Here is a 16,391-nt window from a genome sequence, read left to right on the forward strand (position 1 = left end):
TAAGCTAAGGTTATGCTTAAAATGACTTCTTTATCAAGACAATTTCATGTAGTGTGGGTAAAGCTTCAAATATGAAAATATTATTATCCAGTACATTCTTACAATAAAAATAGCAAACATTTTAGAGAGAAAATGTATTGCTTTCATGTTATTGGCCTTGTTTTTGCACCTCATCCAGTAAGTGGCAGAAATGAGTTAGTGTTTTACGGGGCAATATAAGCTTAACTTTTCTTCTGTATGATGCTGCTGTATTGGATTACTGACAGGTTTTGTTGCTAAGGACAAGGACTGACCCAGCAAATGTCCGCTTTAGACCAGACCAAGAGAATTGTGCTGGTCCCCAGCTCCAGTTTTATGCCTATTGTTTCTTTATGCATAACTGCATTTTCCAGAAGAAAACAGAATTTTCTGGAAGAAAAGCAGGGGAAGAGGGGAGATCTAGCTTTCTATCTTTGTGTTTATAAGTGAGACAGGAAGGGACGTGTATATGCCTGTTTGTTTTTTTGCTTTTTTGTTTTGTTTTGTTTGGTAAATGTTTTTCCTCTTTTCACTGAAAAAGACATCCAGTTTGTTTTACTTTGCAGTTGTATTTCTAGGCATTAGACATCCATACTGCCAACTGTAGTAATTCTGAGAAGGTGTAATTTCCAGCTATACTGCATGTCCTTTATATAGTCAAAATTTGTTGTAGTATGTCAAAATAGTTCAGATTCTCCTCCTTATTGGCAAGGAAGGCTTACGTGAAAAAGATTTCTTGAGAAAAATATCTTTTTTTGGCAGTTCTTTTCTATAAAATGCATATGACTCTCCTCCAAGTCATGTGTACAGCTTGTCTAGTAAAGATTTTTGCCCCTGCGTGTGTATCACAGGTTCTTCAGAGCTAGGTAAGCTAAGCAGCAGTAGTAGTACTGAACCAGCAGAATCCCAGGCATTTCAAAAAGGTTGCAGGAAAGGGAAGTGAGAGGTATGGTTAGTCTTCAGATGAAAATGCCTTTCTCTCCAGATCAAGAAGAGCCCTTAAGTATGTGCTTGTTAGCTTAGAGAATGGTTCCCAAAACATCACATGCCACACTTGAAAAAGACGGAGAAGTAATGACACTTCTGTGTTTTGTATTTTAAAAATCATAAGGATAGCAATTTCACTTCACACTGTTACTTTTCACCAACCCTAGAACGTGTTTTCTCATTTTCCATTTCAGCATTTAAAAAAGAGGATCGTGTAGACGAACAGGAGAATTTCATATGCAAATAAATGAAAAAATATCACAAATGTAGAAAATATAATACATGAACTGGATTCTCATTTGGACTTCTTATTTGCCGTATCCATTTATGCTTAAGTGTGCTGAAAATCTGAGTATCTCAGTTATTCTTAGAAGGGGATAGTTTGACTTCCATTTGGTACTGGAGTTTGCTCTAGGTTCTCTGAAAAGTGGATTTCTTCATCTAAAACTAAAACATGTTTGTCAAGAATTGCAACATATATTTCTTTCCCAGAAATACTGAGAAGTGTTTGAAATTTTTTAAAAGATGTTCGAAGAAATAAAACAGAAGAGTAATGTTCGAAGAAATAAAACAGAAGAGTAAACATAACAGCATAGGGAGTCCAGAAAGTCAATTTTTATCATGTTTTATGACAAGTTTATATCTTTAAAACTATTTTATCTGCAGCTAGTGATGAATAGGTTCTGTCTTCAGAGATTGCAATTAGATTTTTTTCAAGGTTTATGATAATTTTATTTGTAATTTTATAATAAAATAAACTATTCATCAAAATAATTGCCCATTGAAATTTTTTATTCTGTTTCTGTTATCTGTTTCATGTAGGAAAGAAGGGAAAGGGAACAAAAGCAGAGCAAGGAAATGGCAGAAAAAGCCACAAGGGAACTAGAAAAAATGCAGCTACAAGAAAAGGCTGAAGTAAAGTATAAAGAATGGTTAAAGAAGAAGAGAGCTGAAGAGTCAGAAAAGAAGAAGAGAGAGAAGGTATTATTTATTAATTTATTTGGGTGGGTTTACCTAACACGTTAAATATATTGGTTGATTAAATTGATTGGAATTTATCAGATGGAGTGTTGTATGTTAAGAATAGTTTCAAAAGTTATATTTTTAGTGCAGTGAAGACATTGAGGTATGGCCAGCAAAACATGATGCATATTAAACACATTTGTTAATAGCCTCTGTTGCAAAGCCAAGCAAATCCACTGCAGTCATGATGTGTGATATGGGAAATGGAAATACAAACCACGGAGTATATCTTCATTACTCAGCCGAGGCAGAAAATAAGTGGCATTCTGGGCATTTTTATCCCAGTACCGCTATTATCTTGGTCATTATACTTGCGCGTATTTCAAACTAAAAAAATGTTCTCTTCTATCTGTCTGTACCAATCTGATGCTAGGAGCCCTAATTTTAGTGTTCCTTCATATTTAATAATTAATCAGCTATTTATTTTTATAGGAGCTTCATAAGACCTCTTACTTGTTGTAAGCGTCTTCGAAGTCCTAGACCAAATTTTAAGAAAGCTGCGTTTTCAGAAATCATCCAAAATTCCTCTGTGTCATGTATTGGTCTTCCAAAAGAGTTTTGCAAGCTTCCCCCTGCCCCCAAATTAATATAGAGAGGGTGGTGGTGGTGAGGATGTGATTGTGTGTTTTTTCAGACTTAAAGGAAAAAAATGTGACTTTTCTATTTTCAGGAAAATGTGTTCATATATGAAAACATAACAGAAATATATTCAGCAGTCTGGGAATCTGCAAAGATTTTATTTGCCATTTTTTGTATATTGTACAGGGCTTTGTCAGTAGGCATCTTAGTTTTTTTTTTTTTATTTCACTTTCAGGAAAAAGAAAAAGAAAGGGAAGCTGAGCTGCAGGAGAAGAGAGAGAGATCAGAGAAGATCTTTCAGGAATGGCTACATAATGCTAGAAATAAACCACGCCCTGTTTTAAATGGTTATGGCTTACCACACAGGAAATCTACAGGTTTGTATTCCTGCTACACATATGTAGTGGCTTAGGTTTGTGGTTCCTTCCCTCTAATCCTTCAATGTAAAATTAAGCCTGTTTAAGAATTTCATCTAATACATAGTTTTGACACATAGGAATGAATATTCCATATGGTGTAAGTTCGAGAATCTTTTACAGTCAGACATTAGTACATTTTTCATAGCCATTTATTGGAGGAGAAGAATGTTACTTGAGAAGACAATAACGTATACCAAATTATAATCAATTTTGACCTCATTGTGTTCCTTATCAGGCATAAGAATCACCAAAGCCAATTACTGGTTCCTGTGAAGCGTATCAGCTATGTTAGCATCCTTGTAAAGTCAATGTTTGTGTTAGAGGAGCTGTGTGCCTTCTTATTGCACCACAATCTGTGTTTGAAACGGGATTTTTGAGATGCAAAAATTAACAGAAGCCTGGCAGAAGTCCTGTCTGAAAAAGAAGACATGGAATCATCCTCTGTTCTTAGCTACAGTTTGCTTTCCATTTAGTGTTGCAATTGTATCACACCTTCTTGGGTCTGTGGTCCTATTCTTGTTTTACTTTTAAAGGGAAGTGTTAAAGAGAATACTGCTGATAGCTGGTATGGAGTTTTGAGAGCCTCACTTGATTTTTGTCTTTTCTTTGCAATCCCACATGGTACAAAAGCTGAAGAGCAGTAAGAAATAGTATTGCACATTACATTTGAGTGCTTAATTAAATTTCCTTTAAAAACAAACAAACACAAGAAAAATCTATGCTTTCATCTTTCTTTTTGCGTAGAATTAAAATCATTGTTATTTGAATTTATAACAGAAAATATTCCAGGACCTAAATCCCAGACTTAGAATGCTTAAGGAAATGTATGTAGCAGATGAACAACCAGTTGCTCTTGTGCTTACGTCTTTTTATAGGTGGTGATACGCTTTGCTTTCATGTTTTGTTTTGGAACCTCATTAGATCCTGACAGCTGCAATCGTTTGTTAAACTGATTTAAAAAAAAAAAGTAAAATCCATACTCAGTTGTGTTCACACAATAGAATACATTATAGACTTTGTTTTACCCAACAACCTAATAGTGCACTGGAATTTCACTACAGACAAGCGTGACTGATAGAGCAATATGTTCTGTCTGTTACATTTTAGGCTTTCTGATACTGCTTTACCGGGCCCTAGGTTAATAATTGCAGGTAATTAATGTAATTATGGAAAACCAACATATTTTTCTCCTCAGTCAAATGAAAAGTAGTAGTTCAGCAAACATGGAAAAATATGTGAATTTTACATACCTGGTGACAGGAAGTAATATTTATAACTGCTTTGAAATAATACAAAGTAGCCAATTTTTTTACATTCGCATCTTTTAAGTATACAAAAGACTGAGCATTCTGAATGTTGCATAGAATTTGACCTGTGGGTTTGTTGTTTTTTTTTTGTTGTTGTTTGTTTGTTTGTTTTTTTCAAACACAGATGAGAAATATGCCAGTAAAAGAAAGGTGGAAGATTTCTCTCTTTAAATCATTTGAATTACTTGATGTACCTTTTAAGATGCGGTTGTGTCTTTGTTAGTCAAGATAATTTTTATAACTGCTGGCATTATAAAGCTTGTAGTGTAAATATTCCTTTTTAGTTATGTATATTTTCTAAATGTTTTAGGGCGCCCTGATGGAAATTCATATCCAACTCCAGCATATTGCAACCCCATTCCTTGGAAACCAGTACATGTGCCTCCTCCAAAGGAAGACAATGTTCTTACCATGAAGAATAGTAAGAGACCTGTATCTTGTCAATCACATAAGTCTTCATCTATAGTAATTTATAAGCCCAAGAACAACCTTCGTGTTGGCTCCTTGCATAGAAAGCAGTTATAGTATGGAAAGCAAAATCATTCTTATGAGCTTGAGTAAACTGGGGCATAAATATCAAGTTACATGTACAAATGTGTTTGTTTTTTTTTGAGAACCTGTTTTGTATTTATAGGTAACTGACCTAACTTATTATTCAGTGGCTCTTACATGTTGATTTTTTTTTAAGAAGTTATATTTAGCTAATTATAATGGGATTGTAACTCAATACCAATAAAATATAAAGGATTGTTGGTTGCTTTCTTCATTTTTTGTTGTTGAAAGAGTTCTTTTGTGCATATGGTATTTCCATATTCCATGCATTTCCATATTTCCATGCATTTCCAGTATTATTGGATTATTTTAAAAATGGTGGTTATAACAGAGTTTAAAACAATTCTTGGCTTAATGGGGGAGAAACTCGAGGCCTGTCTGCAGCTGCAGGGCTATGATGGCATTGGGATTACAGAGACGTAGTCGGATAGCTTACATCGCTGGAACACTGCAGTGGATGGATACAGGCCCTTTAGGAAGGAAAGTCTGGGACAGTACAAGGAGGAGAGCACAGCAGCAATGCATGAAGTTTTACCTGAGGACTGATGATTAGCCAGATGAGACCTTATGAGTTTGCATTAAAGGGTGACCAAGGTGAACAATGCTGCGATGGGCATCTCCTGCAGACCACCTGATCAGGAAGAATGTATGTGAGACACTTCTCAAGACAGCTGGAAGAAGCCATATACTTGCAGGCCCTTGTCTTACAGGGAGACTTGAACCACCCTGAAATCTGCTGGAAGGGCAAGAAAGCAGAGTACAGCAGTCAATGGAGTTTCTGGAATGCATTGATAACTTCTTGACCTTCCTGACACAGCTGGTAGAGGAGCTGACAAGCGGAGATGCTTCTAGAAGAGTCTAGGTTGCAAGAGATCACCTGAGATCATCTGATCAAGCCCTCTGTTGAAACCAGACCTTTCAAATGCATTATCAAGGGTCCTGTCAATCTGAATCTTGAACATTTTTAGTGAGGAAGATGTTCTCATGATGATGATTTTTCTTCTTATATACAGGTGCAATTTCTTCTGGAGCAACTCATGCCCATTGTCTCTCTCTGTCACCATGCAATCTAACATAGAGGCTACCTGTCTTCTCCATAGCTAACTTTTAGGTGGTCAAAGACTGTGTTTAAATCCCCACTGAGCCTTCTCTTATCTAGGCTGAATAAATGCAGTCTCTTCAGCTGTTCTTCATGTTACTATCCATATCTCTAATTATCATACCTGAAGCAATTGGGAAGGACAAAAGTGCAGGAATTACTGTAGTGTTTGTGTTGATGCTGTAGGTTTTTCTATACGGCAGAAGGATTTGAACACTTTATTGTTTTTTAACCTTGTCTTTCTGATGTGTTCAGCTTTGTGTCAGAGGTGACAGGAGTTTGAGAACAGCTGTCCAGAGTCAACATGTTCTATTGATGCATCGAGTCTTTTAATCCCTTGGTTGCTTTCATGCATAAGCTCAGAACAGCTGTGCATTAATTGCATTTTTTCAGACTACCTGAAAGAAACATCAAAAGCACCAAAAACTTTTGTCTTTTTTACTTATAGCATCCACTTTGGAGAACTGGTTAGTAAAATTTAGCAGGGAAGTAAAAGATCAATTTAGAAAGGAAAAACATTGTTTGGGTTTTGCAAACCTTTCAGCCCAGATATGATAGGGATAAGGATAGGGATAGAATATCCTATATCATTGAAGTCACTATTGATGGTGTGTAATATACAGGATGTCTTCTGCCTCCTGTGAGCAGCCTTATATGAAATAGAAGAAAACTGCTTTTAAATGTGGTCATTAGTAGAAATATTTACGTGGTGTAGATACATGGCTCTGCACTTAGACTTACAGATATAATAAAACTGCTATTCAACAAGGAGAGAATGAAGTATGGGGACTGATGAACCTACTACAGTTTCAGCCATTAAGTTGTTTTTACCCTTATCATTCCTTATCATTGAAAAAAAAAAAACAAAACACCACCAAACATCTTGTACTTAAGTGTTAACATTTTGTCCTTATCTTTTTTTATAAACTATAAGTGCTTTTTTATTTGGTCTTGCCTAGTTTTACTTTAGTGGTTAAGCATTCAGTAACTGTCGCTGTCCTGGAAAAGGATGTATTATACTTAAAAACACATGGGCATGACATACCCATGTTAATAACTGCATATCTAAATAGGCAATGAGAGCCTCTGTACTTCTAAAAAGTGTTTCTTACTGGGTCTCTGAACTTGGCCTCTGCCTTAAGTCATCTGTGTTACCAAGAAGAATAATCTGTTAGTGTGTAGCATAACTAAGTGATGCAATTCTGCGAGATGGCTTATCAAGGTGCAGGCAAGCTTCAAGCAGAGATGTGGCTTAGAGTGCAATTCTTCTTGCTTAGAAAAAGCTGTTATTTACCATGAAGGAGATGGAGGTTTTCCTGCCAGCAGCCCTAGTTCTTAGTGACAGTAGTACAGAAATAGGAACTAAGTCTGACTCACCACTAGTAAAACTCAGGCTATGCTCAATAGACCTGTGTCAGAGAGCTGTAACCACTTCCATGTGGACCTACATATTTTTAATACTATCCTGTGTACATACACATACATACGTATGAATATATACACCAGTTTATCACATACTGGGAGTGCGCAGGCTGATCTGATGCATTTCACTTCTACTGTCTTGTAAGATACTTACGCTCAACAGTGTCCATGATGGGACCGTTCACTTTCTGCTGTAACAATGTGCAAATAAAGTGTAAAACATTTATGAATATGTAATGTATAACATGAATGATCATTATATTAGTTAATGAATGTCTGCTAAGAGTACATGAATTTCTGCAGTCTAGTATTTGTCATAGGGTATATAGAGTAAAAGAAAAAAGTAGTCTTTTTATGCTGTACTTATTTAGTAATTTAACCTATTTATTCTAATACGTAAGTGAATTAGAGATGCCTAATGCAGCTCTCATGAAAAGCAATAACAACTAGCAAGGTCACTGCCACGACTTAATATAGTGTTCTCTTAATGTTGTTTATAGGTTATTTTGATGTTCTGAAGTATATAAAGCTTTTGTTTCACTGCAAGTTACTTTTTTTTTTAAAGGGCAGAAAATATGTTTAATTGTTCGTGCACTATTCTGTGTATTTATTTGTTATTAATTTGACTAAAAACAGGAGAAATTTGGAATCCACAAAATGTGTGGAGTGTCAAACTCTGTTTCTGTTTAATAGGAGTATATGGGCTTCACAGAAGAAGTCTGCACATTATCATCAAAACGTAGAACTCTGCGTCCACCTTCTGTTGTAAGGAGTCCATGATGAATTGGTTTTGAAACCAGTGGATTAGCATATTAGTTGTCAATCTCTCCTGCTGACGTTCCCATGTGGAGATACGTTATGTGAGTAAGAAGTTTGACAATTGTGTAAGCTACCAGACGCTCATCAGCATTTAGATGAAAGCACAGCATTTTACTATAATGTGAATGATGAATTTTGGCTTAACCTACATTGATTTTTTAGGACCCTGCTGTCATTGAAGAGGAGCCCTATGCTATCATGTTAATATTTTCTGGGATAGTTTTTCTGAAATAGCAGGTGGCCACCAGTAAGGTGTGTTGACTTAGTTACATGAGTGTATGTTTATGACTTTGAATTTATACAATGTAAATGCTCTAACAAATAAATGTTACAGTGTTTATTTGAGGTAAAATGATCTATCATATAAAGATAGGTATTGACAGCATTTATATTAGCAGAGTATGAAAGAATCCATGGCTCAATTCTGCTGTAACACATAGTTGACAAGATTTCTCTTGGCTTGAATAGTGACAAATGGCAACTTAACAGACATTCCTACGCTGAAATAGATAGAGTGGTCCTTCATGATTTCATGTCTGTACCCAGGCAGAAGGGCTAAATAAATCTGAAGTGCATATTTGGTTCAGGAATAGGGATATATCGGTAAATGTTGAAGTCTAGTAGATTTTTTTCAGATGCCCCAGCCAGAATAATTAGGCTGAGTACTTTCTGGAATTCTGATTTAGAGATTTTAGAAAATACTAATAAACGTTGAAAGCTATTATTCCTTTTCTCTTCCAACCATAGATGGTATTGTTTTTCCTCCACCAAATTTTCTGTGGAAAGGTTTATCCTGTCTTCAGAATCAAAACAACATGTTTCATTTGGAGAGAGACAGCTTTAAGTGGACTTAAATAGGAAGTTTAAAATGAGGCCCTTGCTGTATCTTATCTATAGCATCGTACATACAGTTCTGTCCTAACAAGTTTACAAATAAGGTTAAGGCAAGATAGCTCATGAGTGTACATATTGGCTCTGATTCAATCAACATAGCGTTTTTGCTGAGCAAAGAAGAGAAGAGTTGTTTGGAATTTTTCCAACAGGATATCAACCACAAAATAAAAATTTCCTGGCATCATAGCGTAATTTAAGATTATATGCTACGGAAAGCTATAAGTTCATGTTGTTGTGGCAGATAATTAATTTACACCATTCTTTCTCAAATGTTAGAAAGATAAAATGTTAACGCTTTGTAAGGTTAAACAGCATTCTCTGCTCTCTAGTTCTGTCCTGGATTTCTCTGCTCATGAAATTTCACAGTAGATCAAGTTGCGGAATCTAGAATTACTCAGAAACAATCCAAGATCTTGCATCTTGATGCCTATGCTACTAAAATAATATATGACTGAAGCTCAGCTTATTTTCATCCCCCTGTTTTTGTGGGACTTCTGGTTCTAAGAATTCACAGACCATTTCCAAATCCTGGCCGCGGCATCCTTCTAGTATGCAGAGCCTTTCCTCCTCTCCGTCTGTCAGTCATAAATACATTGCCACATTCAATCTCACTGTGAAGGATTGCATCTCCAATGAGCCTTTGCTGTTTTTCAAAATTTTACAGTGTAGGTGCTTCATAAAACAACATGACTTTCCTATAATTGTCAGTAGATCCACACTGATATTTCAGGGTTGAAAGTCTACAAGCTGTAAGTGGACCAAAAGAAATCAGAGAAGAAAATACGATTAGTAAGAGGTCACTATTATTGTAGGCAGCATTGCGTTCTTAGGAAGTAGTCCTATTAATGTAACATAATACAGCTTCACTGATGGAAGTTTTGTTACTGATTCTGGTGTGGAGCCAAAGTCTCATCTGAACCAAGTAATGCATCAGATTTGAATAATGTTTTTGCCAGTGTAATGGTTAATTGTAAAATTAATTTCTTGACTTGCTGTCAGTAGTCCAGATGTCGTTTTCACTGTGAGATTTTTGTGAGTAAATATGGAAGATTCCGTCCTTTATTGTTGTGGTCAAAAGGTAAGTGTTCCAGCCTGCTGTCCTCTGGGCAACATGGTGAACCTAGTTTCAACTCAGTAATGAAAAGGAAATCTGAGCACCCTGATCTAGTAAAGCTTATAAACACTTGATTAGCTTGAAATGTGCTAGAGAGATCATTGATAAAGCAGGGCTAAAGCTGTCATGCTTTCCTGGATTAGAGGCAAGGGGCTTAAGGCCTGGTCAGTTGGCATAGCCTCCATTTCATATATAAAGTTATGTCCATGTTTTTACACAAGTAAATCATTTTACAATGACCTATTAGGCAATCTTCTGTATCTGTAGTTAAGTACATAAATTTTTGCAAAAGAAGAGTTTTTCTTAGTATCTGGACTTAATTGTTTGCTTGGTCTAACTTAGTGAATCAAGCAGGGATTGTAAATAATTCAAAGGCGAATTTGCATTTATGGAAAATTGGCAGGATGGGTGATTCAAAAACTGAGATACTTGTAGCTCCTGATGTCAAAATCTACTGAACTATGTGGTGGTTAACTTTGCTGGTGGGTTTGATTATGTTAGTGATATTGTTACAAAGAACTCAGAGTTTGATTTCTTTTACTTAAGTCACAAGTGCAGTGGTTTCAATATTGCTAGCAGTAAACATGGTAAGTGGTTAACACAGACAAAAATATTTTAATAGGTGCTTTTGTGCACAGGTTCATTGGAAGATGCATCTTTGCCTTTCATGTGTTACTTAAACAATGCAGGGTTATGTGTTTGGGGATTAAGGCAACAAGTTGTAAATAAGTAAAGCAGCAAAGTCAAAATGTTAAAAGATGCTAGAATGTTTTCTCTATCACTTCAGTCCGACTCTGCACTTTTCTGTCTGTACTGCTGCTGAGGCACAGTGTTCTCGGTACATTGTTATACCTTAGCAATGGCTCCCAACCCTCAGCGCTCCCTTAAAAGAAAACAGGAAGGAGATCTTAGTCTGGCATCCCTTCCTGTAAGTTTGTGGAAGTAAGTTGCAGAGTTTTGAGTGGGCTGGTAGAGAAGGTACTTAGTTTTGGACTTGACTGTGAGATTTGGACTTAACCTGTGGGTTATATATCCAAGTTGGCAGGAGAACATTTTGCCTGAGCAGGGTTGGCTTTATTTTCATAGCTGTTCCTGCTTTGCTTGACGCTATTGACCTCTGCATTCAGTACTAATATTAGTATGGCACATTAACATGCTAAAAAAAAAGAAAATAGAACTTCTGTTATGCAGTGCCACCTTGTATGATTGTGCAGATCTGAAATTCGTAAGTCTTAGTTAAGAAGATGGTCAGGGTGTGAAGAAACCTCTTCAGTTTCCTCTTTATGTTGACACGTGCATCCATCTTTGAATAAGTTACTGAAAACTATGTAGCGTATTGATCGGTACCCAGAAAGAAAGCAAGATGGCTCTGGTTCCTGAGTTCCAAGAGCCCTATCACAGCTGACATAGACTGTACGAAACTTCCTAGTTTTCTTGTGTGTACCTCAACCTCAAATGGCTTTCCAAATCTTAGCATTATTTCTTGCTCTCCTCAGGCCTGAAGATGGTAGGGTAAGTCTGTTTAACAGTACTAACATGCTTGGTGTAGCAGAAGTGAGCAATATAACCCCAACAAATTTAGCAAGGGAAGAATTATCATACTGGTTTAATCTGCTAGTAATACAAAAGATACAGGAACCAGAGTTTGGAGAAACTCTAGGATACAAGTGCCTCTGATTCCCCTCCCTTCCCTGTTTTTCTTCAGGCTGAAGTTGTTATTGCACTACTACTCAAGGCCGTGCTTAAACACTGACCACGATCTCTTTTTTGTTTCTGTATTGGTTAAGTTGAATGGCTTTGATAACTGGTAAGGTTTTATGTGATCTCCTGACTGCAGTGGATGTGCTGGTAGTGTTTCAAGAGATTCCAAAACAAACAAATCATTTGAAAAAAAAACTTCCCACTTTTTTTTTTGTTTTGTTATTTCAGGTGGCCTGGGTGTGTTGCTCATAGAATTGTTAGGGTTCTTCTAAGACTGCTTCAGAGGTATAAGGTTTCAGGATTGAACCATTTGGATGGGAGTAAGGTGACTAAACTTCAACATTATGCCTTTTAAAACTATTGAAGAGTGGACTTATACCTTTAAACTTAACCATAAACCTGTGATACTTTTAAAGCATAATCGCGTATAACAGTTATTTGATCTAGTCAGTTAAAACATTGATCTATTTCATGTCTAGTTCTATATATGAAAGATGATTTATTGTTAATTTACTTTCCTTACTAATAAATTTACAGTATTTGATCTCCCTCAGGCCTTGCTGTCGAAATCTGTATTTTCAATTTTTAGTTTTTATAAGATAACTTACAAGTAGTAATGATTCTAGAGCCACTGGCCTAGAAGATAAGACATAGGAGTTTCAAGTCTTTGATCCATGAACTTTTACTTATATATGGAAACTGAAATACTTCCAACAGAAGGGATTAAATATCTCCAGGTAATTATTCTCATTTGCTCCACTAGGTTACTCACCTGAGTATACAGGGAAGAAAGAAACAGAAATCACTGATACTCATGGTAAGTGTTGACTATTGGGAAATAATGTGCTTTGATTTTTTTTTTTCAGAAGTTTAGTGAAAAATCTTTTAATTATCTTATATTCTCTTTATAGTAACCGACACAAACTGTTTTATGTCGCAAGTTTGATGTTGAGCGAACAATATTTTAGGCTTTTTACCTTGGTAAGGACAGTTTTAGTTTGGGTTTGGATACAGTTTGAATGGTATCTTGGGGAGAGGGAAAATGTAGTTCCTTAACTGATGCTAAAAGCCTAATTATTCTTACAGTTCTGTTCTTTAGCATCTATGTTACAGTTAAGGTTTTGCTGCATACAGTTGTTTGGCAGAGTAGATATGCATGGATGGTGACTGATGTTTGTGCACTGCAAATTTTATTTCCCAGTGTGATCAACCGAGAGGCTAGCTGGGAAGAGTAATAGATTTACTTAGCATTTTGACTTTATTTGTAATACAAGTATTGCAATAGTGTGCTACTTTTTCCTTTTAATTTTGCGTATATTCAATGGTAAGTTATATCTAAGTCGTATATAAAAAGGATTTGCAGTCTAGACTTTCTAGACAAAATCACTGGTAAATAAAAGACACACCTCACAAGTTGATGATATGATCTACAAAGTGTATCCAGGGGTTTGTTTTCCTCTTTCTTCTAGTGCTATGAAGCACTTTTGTTCTGTTTTATCTTGGGACTTGTTTTAAGAGTAGAAACATGTATGAAATTATATTTTTATTTGCATAAGGATTTCAAATGCGCTTCTTCGGAGTCTTATTATATATAATATGTGTATTTTTATATCTATGAAAAACATTTGGCTAAGTTTTAGTGTCACTTCAGTTTCTTAACTCAAAAGGGAAGCAAAATGAATAATCATAAGCTTTTGACTCATGATCGCAAAAAATAATTCCTGTCTGCCTCAGTATAGCTTGTGGAGTTCCAGAGAATACTCTTTAATTAACACTGAGACAGTATAGTGGCTAAAGAATGCTGTCTTGAGATGAAATCAAAGAACTTGATTTAAACCTCCTGAGTTATATATCTAACTGCCTCTGACTCTTTGTTAGATCTAGGACAAGCTAAGTAACTTCTCTCTGCCAATGTTAGAGCATGTCTGAAAGCTAGTATCTTTCATAAATAAACGCTTTTGATTGCCATGTAAAAACACACATGAAACAGGGCGTAGCAGGCTCAGTTACACTGAATAGCTGAGTGATAAGGGAGGACTGCCATTGTCTGGCTTTTTTGTAATGGCTGGCATAGACAGTATTGCTTTTACTACACTGATGATCCACTGCTATAAGAGGCAGTGTCTCAAACACATGCAATTAAATATTATCTGGAAACAAGATCACAATGTTTTCCACCACTTTGTTTTAATTTTGTTTCTATCTTTGCTGCCACGTTGTTGTTCTTGATTATGAGTTTGAAAGGCATGCTCTGCCAGGCAACTAAATGTACTTTGGCAATATGAACTTTTAAAAAAGCTAAAAACTGTAAGAAAAGATTACTGTAGAGCGTAAACCAAACACAAACAATGTTTGGAACTAACATTGTATGCCAAAAAGTTCTTGCCAAAAAAAAAAAAAAAGTTTTGGCAGTAGAGGAACCTATAACCAATTGTAAATCCAATACTGCTCTCATACGTAGTATGTACAGAGCAGTTATTGCTTCATAAACATTTTCCTCTCTCTTAGTTAGCAGTTAAGAAACAGGTTAACTTTTCTACACTGTAAGTCCACCCCAAGCCCCTTTGGTAGTTTTTTAGGGGAAGAAAAAATAAAAACCACAAGGCAAAAAAGAAACAACCATTCAACCAATCCCATGTGAAAGCTTGACTCACTGCAGCCTGAGGCATAGTGCAGAATCCAGCTTTTTGGAAAGACAAGTTCTTCCAGTTGCTGGAGAAGGGAGTGGAGGGATGAGAGCCTGTGTCATGGATTTCAAATGCAACATGATTTGCAATGTGAAGAATTGGTTGCTGTGTACTTTCAAGACTGGTTTTAAGGTTTTTTTGGTTTTTTTTTTTTCTTAAGTGAACAACTTTTGATATGCCCGAAAGAAGGTGAATTTTGAGAAGCTGCTGATCTATTTAAATCAAAATCTTTCCTCAAATTTGTCTCAAATAATTTGAGGCTAAAGAAAAACAAAAGTCAAGTGCCTTGGGTTTCATCTCACCTAACTTTAGACACCTACCTTGTAAACTATTCCCACTATGTTCCTTTATATCAATGAACATATATTGGCATGCTCAGGATGCAGTTACATATCTTTTAGAACGACAACTTGTGCGCTAGAATTTCATGCTTCTTTCCATTGTATATACTGACTGTCTGTGATGACGATATCTACAGTGCAGGTCTCTTAGGTCGGGTTTACCATATGCCATTTGTGTTCACAACTTCTGCAGCATTTGCTGTGTCTTTAAATAAACTGTATCTACCGTTATTGTTACTGTCACAACATTATTTTGAGACTTATATTGGATATTTTTTCATTACAATCCTAGTTTGAATTATAATTTCACTTTCATTAAAAAACACCTCAAAGTACTATGAAAACAGAGGAATCTTAGTGCTGTGATTTGTAAGCCAATGCTCCATTAACTTACTGGGGATAGACTCATGCTTTTTGCACTTCTAAGGTGCACAGCCATGCCAGTCAGTCCAAATTAAATTTCTGTTTGCCTGGCTTCCAGTTCCTCCCAAACATCAGGTGAGAACAGCATACTAATTTTTCAGTGCAGACCTTCATATCTATGTTGCACCTCTCTATCGGATATTACCTGTTACTGTGTCTCATCACTAACTCTATCTGTACCGCAATATGGAGAAAGGCAAGAAGCAGAATATATCTATGTATTTGGAAATATAAAGATATATTTTGTATATATTCTTGTGCAGGTTTCTGGTAGGACAGTCACTAGCAGCCTGAATATCCTCAATCCAGCATCACTTTGAGCAGGACACAAATGTATCACAAATAAATTAATAGTATGGGCTGTGCGTCTGGTGCCTAGCAGCATTATACATTGTAAGAAAAGCAAAAATAATAGTTATATTTTATTTAATCTGTAAAAGTGAGCACCCTGCAAATTGTAAGATGAGTTTGGAAGATGATTTTTGTGAAGAAACCTGTATGAGACTTATGAAGCTAATAAGTGGTTACAAAGATGAGGTAGTTAGCTGATGATATGCCTGGATACTCAGTATACCTTTTAGTAATGATATTGAAAATTGTGATGTGTGGAAAAAAAACTAAGAGGTTCTATCAAGCCTGATTAATCTTCATTTTAACAAATTTTATATGACAGAAGCAAAAAAATATCCAGTATATAATGTCTTTATGATCACTGGGAATGTAATTCACAAGTTTGCCTTGCTACCCATTTCCTAGTGCTTTCCCGCAGCTGTGTGAACACTACATGTGAGTTGAAATGAAACCCTTAAAATTACAACCGTGCTGTATCTAGTGAAATGATGAGAAATTTCTGCGAAACACTGGTTTAGTCCTTGGTGGCCAGATTGTGATACAAGATATATGCCAAAAGTAATATGATCTCTAGCCATGACTGATGATGGAATCATAATCAGTTGTGAAAAGAACTCTCATAGATAATTTCCTCACAACATCACAAAAAGCAAAG

General features: G+C 35.9%; 1 protein-coding gene across 36 annotated transcripts in view; it reads left to right on the top strand.

Annotated features, from left to right (window-relative positions):
- CCDC34 (coiled-coil domain containing 34) overlaps nt 1–16,391 on the top strand; it is a 114,642-nt gene that overhangs the window by 17,033 nt on the left and 81,218 nt on the right. For 30 of the 36 annotated variants that reach the window (XM_066997466.1, XM_066997464.1, XM_066997481.1 and 27 more), the window contains exons 4-9: nt 1,828–1,986; nt 2,843–2,984; nt 4,644–4,754; nt 8,100–8,266; nt 12,163–12,259; nt 12,698–12,751. In XM_066997466.1, the coding sequence (XP_066853567.1) occupies nt 1,828–1,986; nt 2,843–2,984; nt 4,644–4,754; nt 8,100–8,149 (462 nt within the window). In that variant the 3' untranslated portion in view covers nt 8,150–8,266; nt 12,163–12,259; nt 12,698–12,751. Of the gene's footprint in view, nt 1–1,827; nt 1,987–2,842; nt 2,985–4,133; nt 4,184–4,643; nt 5,100–8,099; nt 8,267–12,162; nt 12,260–12,697; nt 12,752–16,391 lie in introns of those variants that run through there. The other 6 variants (XM_013177795.3, XM_013177794.3, XM_066997491.1 and 3 more) reach the window with 3 other exon arrangements.

The sequence above is a fragment of the Anser cygnoides genome, chromosome 5 (assembly GCF_040182565.1).
Source record: "Anser cygnoides isolate HZ-2024a breed goose chromosome 5, Taihu_goose_T2T_genome, whole genome shotgun sequence".
NCBI classification, from domain to species: domain Eukaryota; kingdom Metazoa; phylum Chordata; class Aves; order Anseriformes; family Anatidae; genus Anser; species Anser cygnoides.